Genomic DNA, 19962 nt, shown 5'->3' with positions numbered 1-19962 from the left:
GATTCTGCTTCCTCATCCATCTATATTCAGGAAGTGTCCGGGTGGGAAATCTAGTTAGCTTTGCACCTAACTATTTGAATTCTGTCTTCAGTTCAGTACAGTTCACATCTATATAAAGATTTCCCTTCACTATTATGGCCTGATATGCAGACTTTACTCTTGGACTTGTAATTAAAGTTCAGAACCTGTCTAAAGGATGGTGCTTGTAGAGATTTAATATCAGCTGTGGCTTAGGGGTAGGCCAGAGCTCAGTGGTTGGAGCATTTGCTTTACATGCAGAATGTCCCAGGTTAAATCCTCATCATCACCAGCTAGGGATAGGAATGTTGCCTTAAGCATTGGAGAGCTGCCACCAATCAGCATAGACAATACTGAGCAATGGCCTGACGTCATATAAGACAACTTCCTATGCTCCAACCAATCTTCCTTTAGGGGAGTCCATGGGGGAGTACAGGAATCACAGCAGCCACAGAATAAGTTGAAGTTTTTCTTCTTTGAGCTAAATCCACTTATTCTAGAAACAGGACTGACGGAAGATGGATTTCACTGATGGTATAACAAGAGAACATTATGAGGAGACCAGCTGAGCCCATTTGAGTTTTACTCCTCGCCTACATGTTAAGAATCACCAGTCATAAATTCAGTTGTCACACAAAGTTGTACCAAGTGAGGCACCCTGAAAACCCGTTTACTTTCCCTGAGGTGCATTAATTCTTGAGTGCTGAAAGAAATAACAGCCTTTACAAAAAGCTGTTTGGCAGGGCAAGAAAAGACAATTTAAACATACAGTATATACAGAACTGCCCTGAGACCGCCAGGTATAGGGCAATATATAAATTCAATTAATAATAATAATAATAATAATAAAAAATTAATAATGATTTCTGCGTAGACTTGCAAGTTCTGGTGCAGCACTACATTCCTCAGCCTCAAAAGAATGTTATTTTTAAATGCTTTATGATTTGCATTGCTTGTTTAACTTCATTTTTTCTTGCCCTGATTTAGGGATGGGTTCAATGTGAGAATTCCGCTGCCAAGCACCTTGTTTGATGCACTGCCCCGTGAAATTCAGAGTGGCATGTTACTGAGAGTTCAGCCCGTTCTCTTCAATGTGGGGATAAATGAACAACAAACCTTAGCAGAGAAGTATATATATTCTATTTTTAAAACATAGCACACTTAGCCAAAGTTGGATTAAATCATCAGTCCTCCTGGGACTATATTAAGTTAATTTACTAGTAAAATCCAAATAAAGGCTCAGGAATAGGTTGGGCTACACCGAGTTTAAAACATTGGCATATTTCAGTTGCTCAGGTGGTTGTTCACTTTCATAGTAACAACAACAACAATTTTATTATTTATACCCCGCTCATCTGGCTCGGTTTCCCCAGCCACCCTGGGCAGCTTCCAGCACATATATAAAAACACAATACATGTTGTATTATGTTTTTATATATCATCTGCTGTATAATGTGTAAGGTCTTTTACTACCTTTTGACTTAATCAGAGTCCTGTTCTCATGGGTTACTTTGCTGCAATAGCACCCAATGCTTGTCATATTTAAATTGCCTTAACTATTGTGCCAATGCGGTTGCTTTGATCGCCCGTAGAATGTAAGAGTTTGGGATGGTTTAGTGTGATGTAAATGAGCCATAACAAGTCTCAAGTTTGCATGGTCCTCCCATCTTCACTTCTCCAGTGCAGCTGAAAGGAGTTTGAAAGCTTCCCTTAAGCACAGCATGCCAGAACTGGCACACTGTGGTTACTGTTAACTATGGTTTGCTTCAGACAAGCCTTGGTCTTTGGCTCTGTCCAGGGGTAGCCAAACTTTTTTCAAAGAGGGCCAGATTTGATGATCTGAACATGCGTGAGGGCCAAATTAGGCTGAATTAGGCCCCCGAAATGGACTTTGGACATGCTTGGTTTATGTGAAAGTAGCTGTAAGTTGTTAAGTTGATCAGCTGTACCCTTGATAATTTAGTCCTATCACCCCTCTTCATTAGTACCTAAATCTGAGTGATCATTTGTAGTTTACACACTGTCTGTCATACACTTAAGGAGAGTCTTACAATAACATTTTCAGCATTAAATCTTGAAGCTGTTCTCCTAGCTTTGTTTGTTTGGAAAGGATGTGTGTGAATGAGAGAGAGAAACCTTATTTGTGCTAAGGTGGCTTCTTTGATTTTTAAAGGTTTGGAGACACCTCTTTACAAGAAGTGATTAACATGGAAAGCTTAGTGCGGTTGAATTCCTACTTTGAGCAGTTCAAAGAAGTTTTGCCTGAAGACTGTAAGTGTGCCTAAGAAATATTCATATCTAATATGCTTAAATTTAAGTTATACAACAGCCACAGTCACTCACTGTAGTAGTAATCCATAAACCAATCATAGATAAAACGAAGCGTTGGGGCAGGAGATGATTTTAAGAGCAAAAGGAACATGTTGACAAGGAGTACAAACTCTCTCACACACCTGCCACCCGCTGCTTGCCTCTCAACAGCCTCTCCCCGGTGACTCACTGTGAATTTGTGGGGGGCAACACCTATTTCCCTACAAAAAAAAACCCAATACAGAGGTTTTGTGCAAAATAGCTATTTAGCTGTACTGAAATTTAGATAGAGATCTTGTGGAAAACATCCATATTATTATTATTATTAAAGAAGTCATGATGTACGTAGGTGTCTCCTAGGTGATCTGCTACACATATTGAGATGCTAGCTCTACCCAACTAGGTTGTTGAAATTCCTGCATGCCTTCAGCATGCAGTAATCAATGGAAACAGGCCTCCTGCCAGAACTGCCAGAAACAAAATAGGTCCAGCTGAGGAGCAAATGGGAGTAGGGGTGTGGCAACAGGGAGTACCCACTGATGCACGTTACAAATCACCCACCCAAAGAAAGTACGAACAAACTTTCACATGACCAGTGATAGTGAATGCGTAGTTGATATTTTTATTTAAGGGTTCTTCCACAGTAAGAGGAAATTATGATTAACTGTATAAAAATATGACAGACTGGCATTTTAATTATGATGATGTAATATGGACGGTGGGAAGAACTTGTGTGCACAAGTGGTATTGGTTCCACCATAAAGGTCCACCTGGGAGCACCTTAATAGAGAATAATAATATAGCTATGTCTTACAATGAAAGAGCAGATAAGAGTCAAATGAGATGGTTTTTCAATATATTCAAGTGAGGTCATGTCCCAAGAGCCAATTAAGAGAAGAAGGGCCAGCTGAGACAACTGAGGTTGAATTGTTGTTAGCAGGACCAAGTACAGGTATGTTTTCTAGATTCTACCGTTGAGTTAGTTATAGCAAAGGAATATAGTTGCTGTTTAAAATAGAACAAAGGGGTGTGGATCTATTTTTTTTTGGCCCAGAGGCCCCATTTCCTCTTGGCTACTCCTCCATAAGAAGAGGCTGCTGGATCCGGCCAGTGGCCCAGCTAGTCCAGCATCTTGTTCTCATGGTGGCCAACCAGATGCCTGTGGAAAACCCACACGGAGGACCTGAGCACAAGAGCACTCTTCCCTCCTGTCATTTCTGGCAATTGGTATTCAGCAGTATACTGCCTCTGACTGCAGAGCATAACCATCATAGCTACTAGCCACTGATAGTCTTATATCCTCCATGAATTTGTCTATTCTTTTTAAAAGCCATCCATATGGTCGTCTTAAGTTCAAGGAACCTGATTAATAGACCATTCCAAAGGGAGGAGGGCAGATGGACTGGGAAGTGTAAATTCCAGGAGGAGAAACTGCCAGATCCAAAGCCTTGCTGGTGTTTTTCTTCCTTGTCAGCTTGGTGTCTTTCCCCCCACCCCATCCCATTGAAACACAATGGAGAGACTTGCAAGGGCAGATGATCTTCTCTGCCTGTGACCCTCCCTCTTGACTCAAGGAGACAGATTTGCTCTATCCTGAGACTCTTCCAGGGTCTATAGGATTGCTTTCTAAGGAAATGGTGATCAGTTATCATATGAAGCTTAGTCTTTCAATATAAATTTGCATGTGGGTGAAACAATACTTCTGAACCAAGAGACATACTTACAACATGCATTGTGGCAGGCAACTTATAAAAGGTGCTTGCTGTTTGCAGCTTTCCTAAGTACTTGCATTAAAAATCTATTTTTGGGAAAAAAAATCTGCTAACTGATTAATTAGGGTGCTGTTTAGTCAATTCAACAGATTTTATAGTTGATCACATAGTGTAGCCCTAACCGAAACAAATGACAATTTTTAATATGTGACATGTGGACAGTTACTTGATCTAGTTTCCCAGATTAGTACACAGATTCTAAATTTCTGGGGTACAAAATGCCGTGTGACCACACTGTTCAGTGACAAATTTAGCTCAGGGTGCTCATTTCTACAAAATTTCTAAGGTACTGCACAAAAATAGGAGAAAGGAATAAAATGTATAGTTCAGCCTGAATAAATCTGCATGTGCTGATAAACCTTTCTCTCATGTCTGACCACAGAGAATGGGGAATGCTTACACTTTCTTTATTTCATTTAAGGTCTACCTCGATCTCGTAGTCAAACGTGCCTGCCTGAACTGTTACGGTTTCTTGGACAGAATGTACATGCAAGGAAAAATAAGAATGTTGATATTCTTTGGCAAGCTGCTGAGGTATTTATTATTCTTATTCTACAAACATTTGATGGATATGTGATGTTTGTGCAGGTCACCATGTTTACCTTTTTACTGCCCTGCCCTGCCAGAATAACACCACTGCCTCTGCCCACCCCTTATGAGCTTCTGCTGGCTTGGTGTGCAGCATGGAGTGAGGTGGGTGGCTTGTCCAGGAAGATGGGTCTGGTCTCCAAGGATGTTGAAGGGGAAAGGGAATTACTTGTTGCTCATTTGGAGGATGGGATGGTTTGTAACCTTACTAAGTCCATTGTCCTTGCAAAGGCTGATCGCTTTCCTTCCCAGGGTGCATGGCCATGAAAAAACCATGCCTACTGGCAGAATCTCCTGTGTACCACCATGTTTGCTATGTGATATTTATTTGTCAGTGTGCCATTGAAGTAGGATAAGAGGACAGAAACATCCAGGCAAAATGAACAGAGGTGGACAACCACCTCCAAAAGTTCATTTACAGCACTGAGATACTAGTAAATGCCACTTTGTTTTCTCTTCACCTGCTGGTACAGTATATAGCCCACCTAATGCTGAAATGGGGTATCTGTGATTCTCTCGAAGTTGCTGGACTAGTGTTTCTTCATTATTATTATTATTATTAAAATTTGTCTCAGGGCAATTGATAGGATAAAATCACAACATAAAAACACGAAATACACTATCAAAATAAAAACAACTTAATAATTCCACCAACACATTTTACAAGGGCATTGAATGTCAATCAGCCAAAGGCCTGATTAAAGAGGAACATTTTTGCCTGTCACCTAAAGGTGTGTAGTGAATTGGTCATCCTTGACCAATGCCCATGGTGGCTGGAGCTAATGGGAGTTTTATACTGACTGAGTTTAATAATAACTGAAGGGCCACATGGTCCCCTTCCCCATCTTAGGGCAACCTTTCCCAGCCTTGGGTCCCCTTATTGCTCCCAAATGTGGGGATATTACATTACACTGAAACATTACAATGAAGCTAATAGATAGTGTCGTTTTCTAGATTTGCCGCAGACTCAATGGTGTTCGGTTTACAAGCTGTAAAAGTGCCAAGGATAGGACTGCCATGTCAGTGACTCTAGAGCAGTGTCTAATATTGCAGCATGAACATGGAATGGCTCCACAGGTCTTCACACAAGCCCTGGAATGCATGAGAAGGTAAGGACCGTCTGCTCGCTGGCCTCTTGTTCCTAACCCTGGAGCCATGTAAACTGCAGATGGGTGGTTTTCAACCATCTTTGATGGGGATAGTTATATAACAAATATAACTATCAAGAAAGATAAATTGCACAGCCTACAGTTTCCTGAAGTACTTTGAACATCACTCAGTATTTTTTGATATAAAGAGACCTGTCATATTTGTATGTGTATTTTTTAAAAAATCTTCTAAAAGAGGAAAATACTTTGTATAGTTTTCAGCAGTTTATTGAATAATTGAGATGTAAAGAAAAGTACTGCACAGCATGCAAGTCTTTTCTGCTCTACCAATTTGAAAGCTTTGTAATTGTAGGATTGCCTCAGTTGTCGTCTTGCCATTTTTGCTTAGAGGTGATCTGTATGGTTTACCTGTTCTGTGAAGGATACACATCTGCAGGTTGCATTGTTTTGCTATGCTTATTCTTCAAGCAATACAGTTTGCTTCTTCAGCAAATTGTCATTTTGAATGTTTCATGATGCAGCAATCAGAACCCATCACAACCTGTCAGTGTTCTGTGGTCATATCAGTTTAACTCCTGTTTTCTGAAGCTGCAGACATACTTGAAAATTCTGTTGTTTTTAAAATGTAAGGAATCAGTTTACTGTTCAATACATTGTTTCAAGCACTACCCGAAAGCTCCAATTTTACATACCAAAAAAGAAAGGATAAGAAATCCAGTTTTAGTCTTTATTGGTGTTTTCAGCACTACCGTGGAGTCCTGTTCTCAACATTCACTTTCGCTGAATGTACTGTACTGTGTGTCTTCTCACCAAATTCTCAAAAGTGTTCAATTCTCTTATCCTTTCTGTATGTTTTTGCTATTTGATCCTTTCTAAATCTTCAATGGTCTACTTTTTAATATTACCTTTTTACTTCAGCAATATTGCTTTCTGAATTTGCCATGGAGTCTTTTATTCCATAAAGGGGAATCACCTTAAACCTGGGCTATGATTAAACCAGCATCCTGGTTAAGAAAACATTAACATATAGAAGAGAGAAAGAGACAGAAATATATATGCTCAAATGCATTCCCAGCCTCATTCATAATATTTAATTGGTGTCCTTCTGATAACACTAACTACATTTTTAATAGATATGGACATTTTTAATAAAAGTGGGTACAATATAGTCATTGTTCATTATTTTAAAGTCTCATTGAATGCACCTGATAGTTTACCCAATTCTGGTCTGGGAGAGAAAAGCCATGCCATTTATGTTAAGTGCATTTAACATTTAGGAAAACAACAACATTAGGGCTGGACCCAGAGAAATGCTGGGAGAAGGGTATAAAGTGGAAGGTTATCACCCCACTCCCATCCTTCCTTCAAGAGCCCCATGAAGAACTTCACATAAGGGTTGGTATGCTGTGGTGTAGGGGACTGAGGTGGAAGGAGGAATCCTCAGAAATTGGACAGAGGCAGTCAGGGGCTTTCCAGGGTGATTGTCCAGGGTGCTGCTTATGCCACCTTCCCTGAACCAGCCTTGCACCGGTGTTGTTCACTGGGTAGGAGGCCAATTTGCCTGGCTCATTATGGTTGATTTTTGTTTGTTTGATGACTTTTTAAAAATCATTTTTTAAACTAACCTACTTTGGACCTAAGTAATTTTTAACACCAGTACCTTTAATAGCTAGGTTATTGAACTAATATGGTACAACTCACATTGAAGAATTTTTGAAAGGGTCAAATGCTATAATGGTTATTCATGTTCAGTTTTGCTTTTCAGAGCTCCCTTCCTTTGCAGCATGTGGAAGCATGGCAGAGCAGCATGGAAACATTGCTTGGCCAAATGAGAAAATGAACATGGAAAACCATTCTTGTTCAACCTACATGTATTTATTTTCAGTAGATTACAGTATTCTTTCTTATTTTCTCTTTTTATTCTCTTTCTCTCTCCTTTATTCTGTAATTGTGCCTTTTATTATTATTATTATGATTTAAAATTGGCACACCTCCCTATTCTTTAACCTAACACGTTCTATTTTCTGTTGTGGCTTCTTTGATGTTTCTTTTTCTCCTCTCCTTGATTTGATTCTGTTTTATTTTGCCACTTTTATTTCCTTTTGGTACGACCATTGCATGTCTGTGTGTGTTTCTTTCTTTACTTTCCTTTCTCCCCGAACTTCTTCCTTTTCACAGTATTGGAACACGGGAGGTAGTCACGCAGAAGAACTTGTGTGGCCTGGTGCCCATCCGGGATTTCAGGCTAGACCCCAATCTTCTCTACTCTATTCCTTTACTAGCTCTAAGCCCCAATTTACTGATTGTGTGGCTATTTCTGAGCATTGCCTACTTGGTGGCTAAATTACGTTGCAAGTGAAGATGAGTTTTAAAGCAAACAGAAGCAAAAATTTCAATGAAGTGCCAGAATATTTATTGCCACCTGGTACCTATTTGTCAAAGAATGTCTCATAGCATCGTCTGCCAAGAATAATAATTATTATTATGCCTTACAATTTTGTGTTTCTATTGTACTAAACTTGTAAATACACATCAGATTATTTTATGAAAAGGAATTGTATCGAACGTTTAAACTGTTAACGCTTTCAGTGCTTGTAACATAGTCTGACAGCGGCCCTGTTACCTCGGTATTTTACCCAACCTGAAGATTAGTTTCTCTTACCAAATATTTTTCAGGCATCCAAATCCGGAGTCTCTTTACGTTCTCTCTCTGTAGATACACACAGTTTTGTTTCACATGTTCCATGTATTCCAGAGAAAGGAACTTATATTCCAGAGAAAAGAATTTGTATCTTTTTTGTATATTCTTAAAGTGTGTCAATCTTGCGTTTCATATTTATGTGATATGCGAAGAAACAAAGTGATGGTTTGTAACAGGTTTAGCTAAACAAATATGCTCAGCACCTTATTACTTTGATTTCTAGGCATAGCCTCTAAAGCAGCCTTTGCCAACTTAGTGCCCTCCAGATGTTTTAGACTACAGTTTCACCATCCCCTGCCAGCATGGTTGTGCTGGTTGGGAGCTGATGGAAGTTGTAGTCCAAAACATCTGGAGAGGGCATTAGCTTGGTGAAGGCTGCTCTAAATAATTATAGCGATCCATGCTTAGAATCATGTACTTGTTCCCCTCCCCCACAAAGTTAAATCTGTTGCAGCAAATTATACCAACTTTAAAAAAAGAACCAACTTGAACTGCAGTGTACTGCATGCAATATACCGTACTTTCAGTTTATTTCTATATCTACTTTTTTAATGTATCAAAAAGGGGAGAGTGGGTAGCAAAGAATAGCTTACAAATAATCTGTAATTCTATTTAAATCTTCGGGAAAATATTTTTATAGTGTATGTGAATGCGATCATATGTAAATTAATCCTGACATTAAATATTGCCATAAAAGATGCACTAAGATATTTCAGCTAATGGTTAACGTTTTAGTTAGAAGAGATGAAATAAACTTAAAATAGTTAAAAGATGCTAACATAATTGAGTAACTGTTCCCAGAAAATTACTCTAATACTTCAGTGGACAACAGAGAATTATGCTTAATTGCTACAGTTATGACATTTAATTGTTCAAATATGCACATATCAGCATTCAGAAAGCTTGTATAGCTATAATATTAAAGTTATAATTTTGTGGATTAATTTAATTAAAAGGCAACAGCCAACATTGCACAAATGGAATTCCCCTCCTCTTCCACTCCCCATTCCCTCCCCAATTCTGCTTCAGAAGGTCTATGAACCTCTAGAGCAGATTTGGGGGGTGCATGGGAACGTGAGGAAGATGAAACCCCACCGCCCTAGTGGCAGTCCGTTCCACAGGCATGTGACTGCCATTGTAAATTTGAGGTTTTAAAGGAGTTAAGCAGGCTTAGAGACAGATTCTAACTGCCATGTTCCATTGTGCTATGTCCCACTGGTACAAAGATGTTTCGATTGCATTTATTTTGACTACTAGTATAAGAAGCAGATGTAGCCTTGATTATGGACTGTTTGTATGTTACCAGAGTAGCACGAGAGCTACTGCTCCTGTAGCTCAATCCTGTCCTGCTCCAATAACATTTGTAGGAAGCAGTCATGTGACTTGGGGTAAACAGGCATCATTATTTCACACTACATCAAAATCACTTCTTATGTACTCAGAGTAGACCTATTGAAATTAGTGGACCTAAAGTAGACATATCTACTAATTTCAGTGGATCTGGTCTGAGGAGGATGAAAATTGGATGCAACCCAGTGATGTTGGTGTGGGAAATACTCCTGACGCATGAGACTGCTTTATACAGACATTACTGTAGAATGTTTCTACAGTTGCAGGTTTCATCTGCTCAGAAGCAGCAGCCACACTACTCAGGCAATATAACAACAGGTCTTGTGAGGAATGAATTGCAAGATAATTATCCGCCCCACCCCCCTGAAATGTAAGCATACCGCACGGCAGCATTAAAGCCTTTCTTGTCAGAGGAATGCTTCATACATTGTAACTTGTCATTGCATGCATTGAGTCTTGCCTCTCAAACAAGAAAAAGAAAAAAAACACGCATAGGGTCAAAAATGTCTATCTGGGTCATATGCGTTTCCCAGAAGCCATAATTTCAAAACACACACACACATTTCTTGGTAAGTAGCCAGTTGTTAGACTGACTACAACCAGGCAAGGAAGCAGTTTCACTTTTTTTTTCTTGTAGGTTGTCAGTGTGCCACAAAGGATTAACATAGGCAGCGGTGGGCTAGTCAATATTTGTAAGACTTAGCTATCCTGCCTTCTCCTTCTGCAGCACTGAAGATAATGGGGTAGCTCTTAAATATGCAGAGCTTTGTGAATCCACAAGAGCTCAGGATGGTACCAAATGAGATTCAGATAGTAAACACATCCTCAGTCAGTGTACACAGAGTAAGCTGGGTGCACAAAATCAGACTATCTATACATACCCTCCCTCTGCAAGACTGCTAAATCAAAATGTGTGCAAATTGTTGCCACAAATTTAACATCCTAGAATACTTTTGTGCTTTTAAATGAATCAAAGTGACACTCAAGTATAAATTAAAGTCACTACAGATAGTGTGACGCTGTGGGTTAAACCACAGAGCCTAGGGCTTGCCGATCGGAAAGTTGGCAGTTCAAATCCCGCGATGGGGTGAGCTCCAGTTGCTCGGTCCCTGCTCCTGCCAACCTAGCAGTTCGAAAGCACACAGTGCAAGTAGATAAATAGGTACCGCTCTGGCGGGAAGGTAAACGGCATCTCCGTGCGCTGCTCTGGTTTGCCAGAAGCAACTTAGTCATGCTGGCCACATGACCTGGAAGCTGTATGCCGGCTCCCTCGGCTAGTAAAGCGAGATGAGCGCCACAACCCCAGAGTTGTCCGCAACTGGACCTAATAGTCAGGGGTAGCTTTACCTTTACAGATAAAATAAGTACTTCAGAGTCCCAATGCATTGTTTTAGAGGAAGGACAATAAAATCATTTACTTGTGAAATTAAGCCATATAAAAATGTGTATTATACAATGACAATTGAGTTAATGAAATCAGTTAATCACAGTTTCATATCAAGGTGTGCACAATCCATAGAGTAGATTTCAGTATGAAAGTGAAACAGCTGTTAATATGCCCACTGAAATCAACAGAACTTCAAAAGAGCTTGTTTGTCTGGGTCTTGCCTTATGTTGATAGTGGAATAAATTATTATAATTCAAAATCTCACCACCTTGGAAACAATGCTGCTGTAGTTTAACAAGGGGCATATTAAATGTTGCTGTCCTTAATTGTTTAAAATATAATTATATATCAGTCCTATGTTTGTGTGCTTTGTTTAACACTTATGCTCTAGCATGAAACCATTTTCATTTTCCATTGTTATCTTCTATATTCAAAGGAACCAAAGAAAGTTCTCTTTTGATTGTCTAAGTTAATTCATGTGTACCAAAATGATGTGCTTCCTTACATAGCTGTTTTTCAGCACTTTCAGTTTCATGAAAAATAATGGCCTTTTAAATAGATTTCAGAAATATTGTATTGAAATGCAATAGAGTTCAAAACCAGAGTGTAAATGTTAAGATAGCCTATTGTAGCAATGACTATCACACCAAAAGAGGACTGTTCCCCAACAGCCCAGTATAGATTTTATTCTGCCACTTTAAACCATAGCTAAGGAGCAGGTCAGCAGAATTATTGACCCCATCGTCTCCTACAATTTCACATGCAAATCCCCACTTCTCCCTTTTACCATGGTTTGTTGTCATGTGCTAACCAGACTCCCATTATAACTACAGTTTGAAGCTGGTTTCCAATCCTAGGTAAGAAGAAATTTGGTTAGCACAAGTGCATACATAACATTAAATCATGGTGAAATGGAAGGGAATGCACAAGCCCACAGCCCACTATAGATTTCTTAGGTTAACCTGCAATAGGTAATTTCCTAGGTTAAACCTGCAGTAGGTAAATATGAGGGAAGGTTGCATTCCTAAATATTGATGGCTTTCTAGCATATGGTTGGTGGCTGTACATGAAATAGTATTTTTTCAGGCAATTAAACAGTACTAAACTTTTAAGGATTGTGATTGTACTAGTATTAGTTGGTTAAGTTCCTCTCCCCCAACCGCTCCTACTGTGCATAGCAAATTATCTAGTCATGGTAACCTTGAGCAAGGCCCTTGCTAAACTGATATGCAGGAAATAGTTGTTGTTGAAAAGCATTTATTACTGCACAGCATATGTGCCATGAAATACTTCGGAACATTGCAGAGATCAGTTGCATTGCAACTAGTTACACTATTGCTTATTAGAATTGCAAGTTTAGCAACTAGACACTGCATGTTTCTATTTCACGTGCCTCATAGCTGCACTGTTTAGTGATCCACTGCTTTTAAATTTGCAATGGCAAATTATTCAAGCACCTGTTCAAGTATTTCAATGCTATGAACTAACTAGTTCACCTCATTATTGTCTAAAATAATTGTTCATTTTGTTTTTGTTTTTACTGCTGTCATTTTTTGTGCTTGTCTCTCTTTCCCAGTGAGGGTTGTCGAAGAGAAAATACAATGAAGAATGTTGGATGTCGCAAGTATGCATTTAATTCCCTGCAGCTGAAGGCTTTCCCCAAGTATTACAGGCCTCCTGAAGGAACTTATGGAAAAGTTGAATCATAAGATTACTCTGTCCTGTAATTAGTTGTTCCGTTAAAAAGAAATGTGGATACACTCAATTTTAGTATATGAACTTTGACAACAATGTCAGAAACAATTTTTTGTACGTTTCACTAGTTAATACCAAGCATGTACTTTTATTAAATTGGATTCCATAGGACAAATATTATTTACTGACCCCTTATAACATGAAAATGTGATGACCGTCTGCTCATGTAACTAGCCATCAGTGTATGTAAGATGCCTGTTCCATTGATTTCTTACTTATATGCCTAAATAAGAAAGGTAACTCCTGGACTGTTGATGATTTTATGAATGAAGTTTAGGCAGCTGTTTCACACATCTTTTTATACTGATTTGATTTGAGATTAAGACTTTCATATAATACTTTTTTAAAAAACCTCAGACTTTGTAAATAGTAAATGAATTGGATGTGAGGCAGTTTGATAAGTTACAAGCAGCATTGTTATGCAGGGAAGCTAAAACTCAGTTTTTAAGACAGTGCAGCACAGTAATATAAATGCCAGGACCTTAAAATGTTTTCCTTTATGTAGGACACTATCATATAAGTGGTGTGTACTATACAGCATCAGGAATTGACACAAAGCCCAGATCAAAAACCTGGACTGGACCCATGATTCTTTCAGTTGTCTTTAGAAATTTTACAATTCTATAGCTTTGAAAAGTAGGCTCAAGGAAGAGAGAGTTGCACATGGCAAAATAGTTAACGTGACTAGTAGTGCTCTGGGCAGAGGACTCAAAAGACAAAGTACACATTCTTAACTGGCTGGCATTGTAAATTAGATACGAAAGTGCATTCTGGTTTGGACTTTGAAGTGCCAAGGAGGCTGAGTCCTCTGCATATCTGCATCATCAGAGGCATCCAACCTATTTCAGTTTGCACCTCTTTCTGTTTATATCCATCAGCTTACTGCACACAGCAATGCCATTCAGTGGAAGACAAATATTCAGAAGCGCGCTCTCTCTCCTTTTTCATGCACAAGATGATATTATACAACTTCACTTGTGGAAGCAGCTGTTCGATGTTTGCAAGCCTTTTGCCAAGTATGCTTGCTGGATTTACAGCCTGGCTCTAGGACTGAATTAGATGCACTTTAACCATTTGGAATTGGTGGTTCCTTACTTTCCTCTCTGTCTTCAGCGTTTCAAATATTTTTACTGTATTGCATTTAACTTTTACTAGGAGTAGAGCCATTGATATTAAAGGCCATGACTAACTTAGACCCACTAATTTCAGTGAGTCTACTCCCATTAATAGTTAAATACAGCCCATAGGTAATGAAAACTATGAAGTACATAAGGGATTCCTACTTTCAGATCATTGTTTTACACAAAAGCCAAATGTTTCTCATGAACCCATAATTCATTGATGATAAGGCTACGCATTGAACTGGTATGGGTGTAACACTAAACCATGGTTCAGTGTTATGTGAATGAGCTTTAGGCTCACACCTCCGTAATTACAACTTTGATGAGGAGTTGGGAACTTCTTTCTAAACCAGATGCAGTTTATTGTTATCAGGGGTGCCAACTTGAATAAAATATTGGGGGCCCAGGCAAGTCCTGCCCCACATAATTGATCACGTGACATGGCACATGCACACCATTTGAATGGCAATGCCCATCAACTTTGGGAGGGCCCAGCCCCCTCAAATATTTTATTTGGGGGGGGGGGACCTAGGAGTCGGCTCCTATGATTGTTATGCCTCAAAGGAACAAACAGTTAGTTTAAACTATGGTTCACTGAAACAAGTCTGGCCAAAATCATAGTTTATGATACAGTGGCACCTCAGGTTAAGTACTTAATTCGTTCCGGAGGTCCGTTCTTAACCTGAAACTGATCTTAACCTGAAGCACCACTTTAGCTAACGGGGCCTCCTGCTGCTACAGTGCCGCAGGAGCACGATTTCTGTTCTCATCCTGAAGCAAAGTTCTTAACCCGAGGTAATATTTCTGGGATAGCGGAGTCTGTAACCGGAAGCGTATGTAACCCGAGGTACCACTGTACTGGCTTGTCTCAACAAATCTTAGTTTAAGCTAACCATTTATCCCTTTCGGACAGAACAATAAACTGCTGCTTGTTAAAGGCAGGAAGTGGAAGTTTCCAAGCTACTCCTCAAACTTCTGTTTAAGGCAGGAAGTTGATGCATCTCTTCTCCTCCTTGGGCTACCCTGGAGGAGGAGCACTTGAAAGAGGAGATAGGAGTGTATCAGTTTGAGAGAGACTGCTGCTTGTTCACATAATGCTAAATTGTGGTTCAGAATTATGTCTGAACTAGACCATTGTCTTCCAATGGGAGATGTTCATATGAAAAGCCGCTATTAACAAAACTACCCTTTAGAAAGACACTCACGAATATTAATTGATTGCACCAGTACAAAAAGCAAATGTGTGAATAATGCTTAAGGTAGAATAATACAGTCTTCTGTTGATATGTGACCAGCAGCAAAACAAAAGTGAAATTAAGCACTGATTTTTTAAAATCATGTCATGCTTAATCTTCTGTAGAGTTGTTTAATCCAGTATATAATAGCCATTATAACATTTTCATACTAAGACTGTAACCCAGAACAAACATCTACACTTTTAAAGTCTACTGAAATTAGTGGTGTTTATGTATAATAACTATGTTTAGGATCATGGGCCCTGTAATGGAAATGGGAAATGTGGTTCAGTTAAGAAACCGGTATACATGGGACATTTTCCAATTTTGTGTTACTTCTCCCAGCTATTTATATTTGCACTTTAATTTCGCAAAGGTTTTCATTGTTTATTCTAGGCCTACAGACATTTGTTATACTATTTGCTTTTTGCAGTTTGATGGCTTAGCTGTGTTGTTACATGTGCTAGTCATGATTTTGCACTAATCATGATTTTGGTGAACTAGTCTTTTATTGCTGTTTCAGCCTTGTTTGCAGTTTCAGTGTTATGAATGCCATGTAACATGTTTAACCTCGGAACTCTGCACCAAGTGTAAACGTTTTTGGTCCATGTTGAAATTGTACTATTGGGAAAACTCATCCTGATATAGCATAAATGTGCATTATTTTGTATTTATTTTATGTTCACCGCTCAGTGTATTTTTTGTACATATTAATCATGTACTTAAACACTTAAGTTATTATTTTTCAGCTTTGGAGGAAGGGCTACTGAAAAGATTTCAGTAATTTAATGATTCTCTAAAACTGTGGCAAGCAATGTTTTTAGAAAACAACACACAGAATACTGTCAGCCATCTCTTGGAGCCATAGGGTGTATTTCCCCATTCTTTTAATGGGAAAGGGAAGCTGAAACTTTAGGCCAGATTGGCTAGTATAAATGTTCAGGATCAGATTTCTAGCTATTTTTAGCTATGCCCCCTCTAAATAACAGTGAGCCTTTATTTTACATGCCTACTTGAATTACACTACGGAAAATTGTTTGTTTTTACAATGCTTCATTCACTTTGGTGAGGCTCTGTGGATAGAAATGCATTATCTAGCATTGCAATACTTATATGAATAATTTCCTAACTCCTCATATGTGTCCTTTGAACCCCTCACTTTTTTTAAGATACCAAGCTATAGTACTGCATTAATTATAGGAAAGGGATTCAATATTCTGTTTATCCTTGGGTTGTTTGCAATATGTAGAACAACTTTGTCCATGTAATATTTTATAAAAACAATTTGACATATGCATAGATAGGATTCCATTGAGGACAAACTGAATAGAGCTTAATGAAAAATGGAAAACTCTGAAAACATAAATCCATATTAGGAAACTTCATTTAATTGTTTTATTTGAGTGGCAGATTGCACAGAAAAGGCATTCTTAAGGAATACTATAACATGAAGTTCTAACTAATTTTTTTTAGTACATTTTAGAAATGAAACCTACTAAAGGGGTATAAAAGAAACTGCTGCTAAGTCTGTTTGTCTCTGTTCTATTAAAACACCCACAGCACAGTTGCCTTTTGGGTTTCATTTATGTATGTAGAGCTATTGTAAAATAGAGCACTGTTTTTGTCTCAACACAGTTGTATTTGCCAAGCTTGGTGCATTGAAAAGTTTATTTTATTTATTTGTTTTGGGGCAGTATTAATATACCATAAACATATGATTACTGTTTTATATAGTCAATTCTTCCAATCCATGTATGCTGTAAATGTGCTAGTCTTTAGGGATAAAATAATAATAAAGAACTGACAAGAATGCTGAGATTAGTATTTTTGTTTCATTAAAAAAAAAGATAAAATACATTGCAACGTTCAAGGCTTTAGGACCTCTATTATATTATACTATCTAGGGTTTTCCTACTAGCAGGGGTGTCGGAATTTTCTGGGCCCAGTACACTGTATCTGGACTGGGACCTCTGACCACTTGCAAAAGAGGATGCAAACTTGCATGCAACTTGCATGTGCAAATCTATGTTCTCTTTTTGCAGATGGAGGGTCCCAAAATATAACTTCTAGGGGGTACAACCACCCTGGAAAGATGCATCCTGGTTGCTAGGAAAAAGCAACACATATTCCAAGGGCAGCGGGCCTGGATAGATCCGTTGGTTACGGCAAACCAACCAGATGGGCAGGGTATATATATTATAAATATTAATCCATGGGGGGTCCTAAAAGACTGCAGTTTTCCCCATCCCTTTTCCTATTTCTGTCGCCTGGTATCCAAACAACTCACTCATCAATCGCAGCTCTGACTTTGCCCAAAGGCTAAAAACATGGGTGGAAATTTCAGAGAAATTGCTTAGATGTGTACCTTTCTTTCATCCGTCCGTCCCCCTTTTTTCTTTTAATGAAAGTATGGTCACCTGCTAGTGTGGGTTCAGTACATCAGTATCCCTATACCTCTCTCTCAGTGTAACTGCCTTCAAGCGGTTGCATTTTGTTTTAAATTTTTATTTAAAGATTTGTTTTTATTGTTGATAAAGGTGGTCCTACTATTGTGCCTTTATTTATTAATAAGGACAAATAGACATTTTATTTTTTATCAGTATATATAGGGCCAAATCTTTGTGTGGCTTACAATGAATATAAGCTAAAGATGCTGTTTGGTACAATATATTGCAGAGATGGTATAGAATGATTTATAATTTAAGGGATTTGAGATTTAGGATATAAGGCTATACATCTTATGTTTATCAAACAGCAGCCTCCCCCACCCCCCACCAAAAAAAAAGCAAACCACTTCTGAAATTAAGGGAACTCGGTGTTAAATAGTATATGACAAGGGGTTGATGATCTAATAATCTAAGGGGGAGTAAAAAAAGTCCACTGGTATACCAAGTCTTTGGTCCTGCATAAAGTATTATTTATATAGCACTAGCAAGATGTATGGCTATGGCAGTGCTCATGGTCTTACAATCAAAAATTTGACATGGAACTCACTTTAACGCAAACCAGGAAAGAATGTGATTTTGGGTACACATACTTAAGACTTGATTACAGGCTTAGTTGTAATGTGGCATGGTAACCAGGGGGCTAAACCAAAGGCTTCGTATAAGTGGATTTTGAGGATGCAGGCCAGCAAAGGGGAAGGGGGTGGAATCTTCTGAAGGAGCAGAAAACCTCTGGATGGCTGAAGGGGTGACAATGGAGGACCGAAAGCCACAAACATGGACATATATGAGGGGCTATGTCTCTGTCCACTGCTCACCAACCCACTGCCATTCTACCCATATTAACCCCCTTCCCATGCAACTATTAAGCTCACTTTTCACTTTCCCAAACCACTTTCTAAAGTCACTTTCCTGTTCCACAGCCCTGCTTTGTACCCATTTTCACACACACATCCCTGGTAACTCCCTGCATCTTCCTCCTTCCACACATTGCAACTACTAAGCACCCTTTTCATTTTCTGCCCAGTTATGAAGCCATCATCCCCTTCTATTCTTCAGATGCTGTCATGATCATGGCTTTCATGTTCAGCCCCCATTCCTATGCCTTCTACTGCCCCCTTTTTTTGCAAGCCCCTTTGCACCCCCAATTTTCCCTTCACTCCTTTTCCCCTTCACCCTCCTCCTTACTTTTCTCAACTTACCTCTGCACACAGACCACCCCCATTTCCATCCTGATCCTCCTATACTGCAGTCCCCTTTGCGCACATACCCCAAGCTGATATATGTTACTGTATCTTTAAGATGAATAGAAGAGCAAGTCTGCCAGTTAGCTTATTCAGCTAGGGGCCCAGTTGTTAGATGTTGTACATATATGGATGTTTGCTTGTTAATTAAACATCCCTTCTAAATTACACACTGAATCTGGAAATTCATGTTGAAAACAACAAATGATATCAGAAGTGGGGGGGGGGAATACATTGCAGAAAGGTACTATGGTACATTTGAGGGCTTGACATTCTTTCTCTCTCACACATGAGGCAGCTGAGGAATGGAAGAGGGAGAAGTCTTAAGTACAATGAAGGGAGTGATGCTGAAAGAAAAACACTGCTTTAAACAATGGCAGACTTTGAATAAAGTGTTCCCATTCTTATTCAAAGTCACTATTGTCTTTTTCATGCAATTTGTCCATTAACTTTGCTAACTCTGCAATGGGAATAGGAACTCTTTGCAATATATTTGCAGAAACAACAGAAAGAAATGGTCTCGTTGGCAGGATTTAAATAAAGTGGGGGTGGGAAAATATTGAGAGGAAAATGGTACAGAACTTTGATGAGGCACTACAAATTCTCCAATGGGGACTGCACTATGAGGTTTTTACATTATTATTGCATAGATAAGAACGAAATGACCAAGCAACAAGAGATGTGAATGATCTTGGCAAGAGAGTGCTGGATGAGGAAACCAAGATGAGAGAATGGAAGGACAGCAATGAGAAAGTTACCGCAGTCTAGGCAACAGATGAACTGAGGGTTGGACTGCAAGTGTTAAACTCCCATTTGGGACCTAAAACATGTCAAAGCCTTTAAACAGCTCACAAAACAGCCGTCACTCAAAAGAAAGAAAAAGTCTCTACACGATAAACTGAAACACCAGATTATCTATGGGAACATA

At 38.9% G+C, this 19962-nt stretch overlaps 1 protein-coding gene and 1 long non-coding RNA gene across 19 annotated transcripts in view; one reads left to right on the top strand and one right to left on the bottom strand.

The window, feature by feature from the left end:
• The window catches only part of INPP4A (inositol polyphosphate-4-phosphatase type I A), a 100009-nt gene extending 82853 nt beyond the window's left edge, over positions 1-17156 (top strand). For 5 of the 13 annotated variants that reach the window (XM_077927573.1, XM_077927575.1, XM_077927579.1 and 2 more), the window contains 6 exons: positions 1006-1146; positions 2192-2289; positions 3194-3280; positions 4522-4634; positions 5643-5797; positions 7976-8623. In XM_077927573.1, coding sequence (XP_077783699.1) covers positions 1006-1146; positions 2192-2289; positions 3194-3280; positions 4522-4634; positions 5643-5797; positions 7976-8156 — 775 coding nt within the window. In that variant the 3' untranslated portion in view covers positions 8157-8623. Of the gene's footprint in view, positions 1-1005; positions 1147-2191; positions 2290-3193; positions 3281-4521; positions 4635-5642; positions 5798-7975; positions 8624-12811 lie in introns of those variants that run through there. The other 8 variants (XM_028727854.2, XM_028727855.2, XM_077927580.1 and 5 more) reach the window with 3 other exon arrangements.
• The window catches only part of LOC114596366 (uncharacterized), a 30915-nt gene that overhangs the window by 5875 nt on the left and 5078 nt on the right, over positions 1-19962 (bottom strand). The window lies entirely within an intron of this gene.

The sequence above is a fragment of the Podarcis muralis genome, chromosome 4, assembly GCF_964188315.1.
Source record: "Podarcis muralis chromosome 4, rPodMur119.hap1.1, whole genome shotgun sequence".
Classification (NCBI taxonomy): domain Eukaryota; kingdom Metazoa; phylum Chordata; class Lepidosauria; order Squamata; family Lacertidae; genus Podarcis; species Podarcis muralis.
The sequence above is the reverse complement of the archived record's forward strand: the minus strand, read 5'-3'. Positions and strand labels throughout refer to the sequence as shown.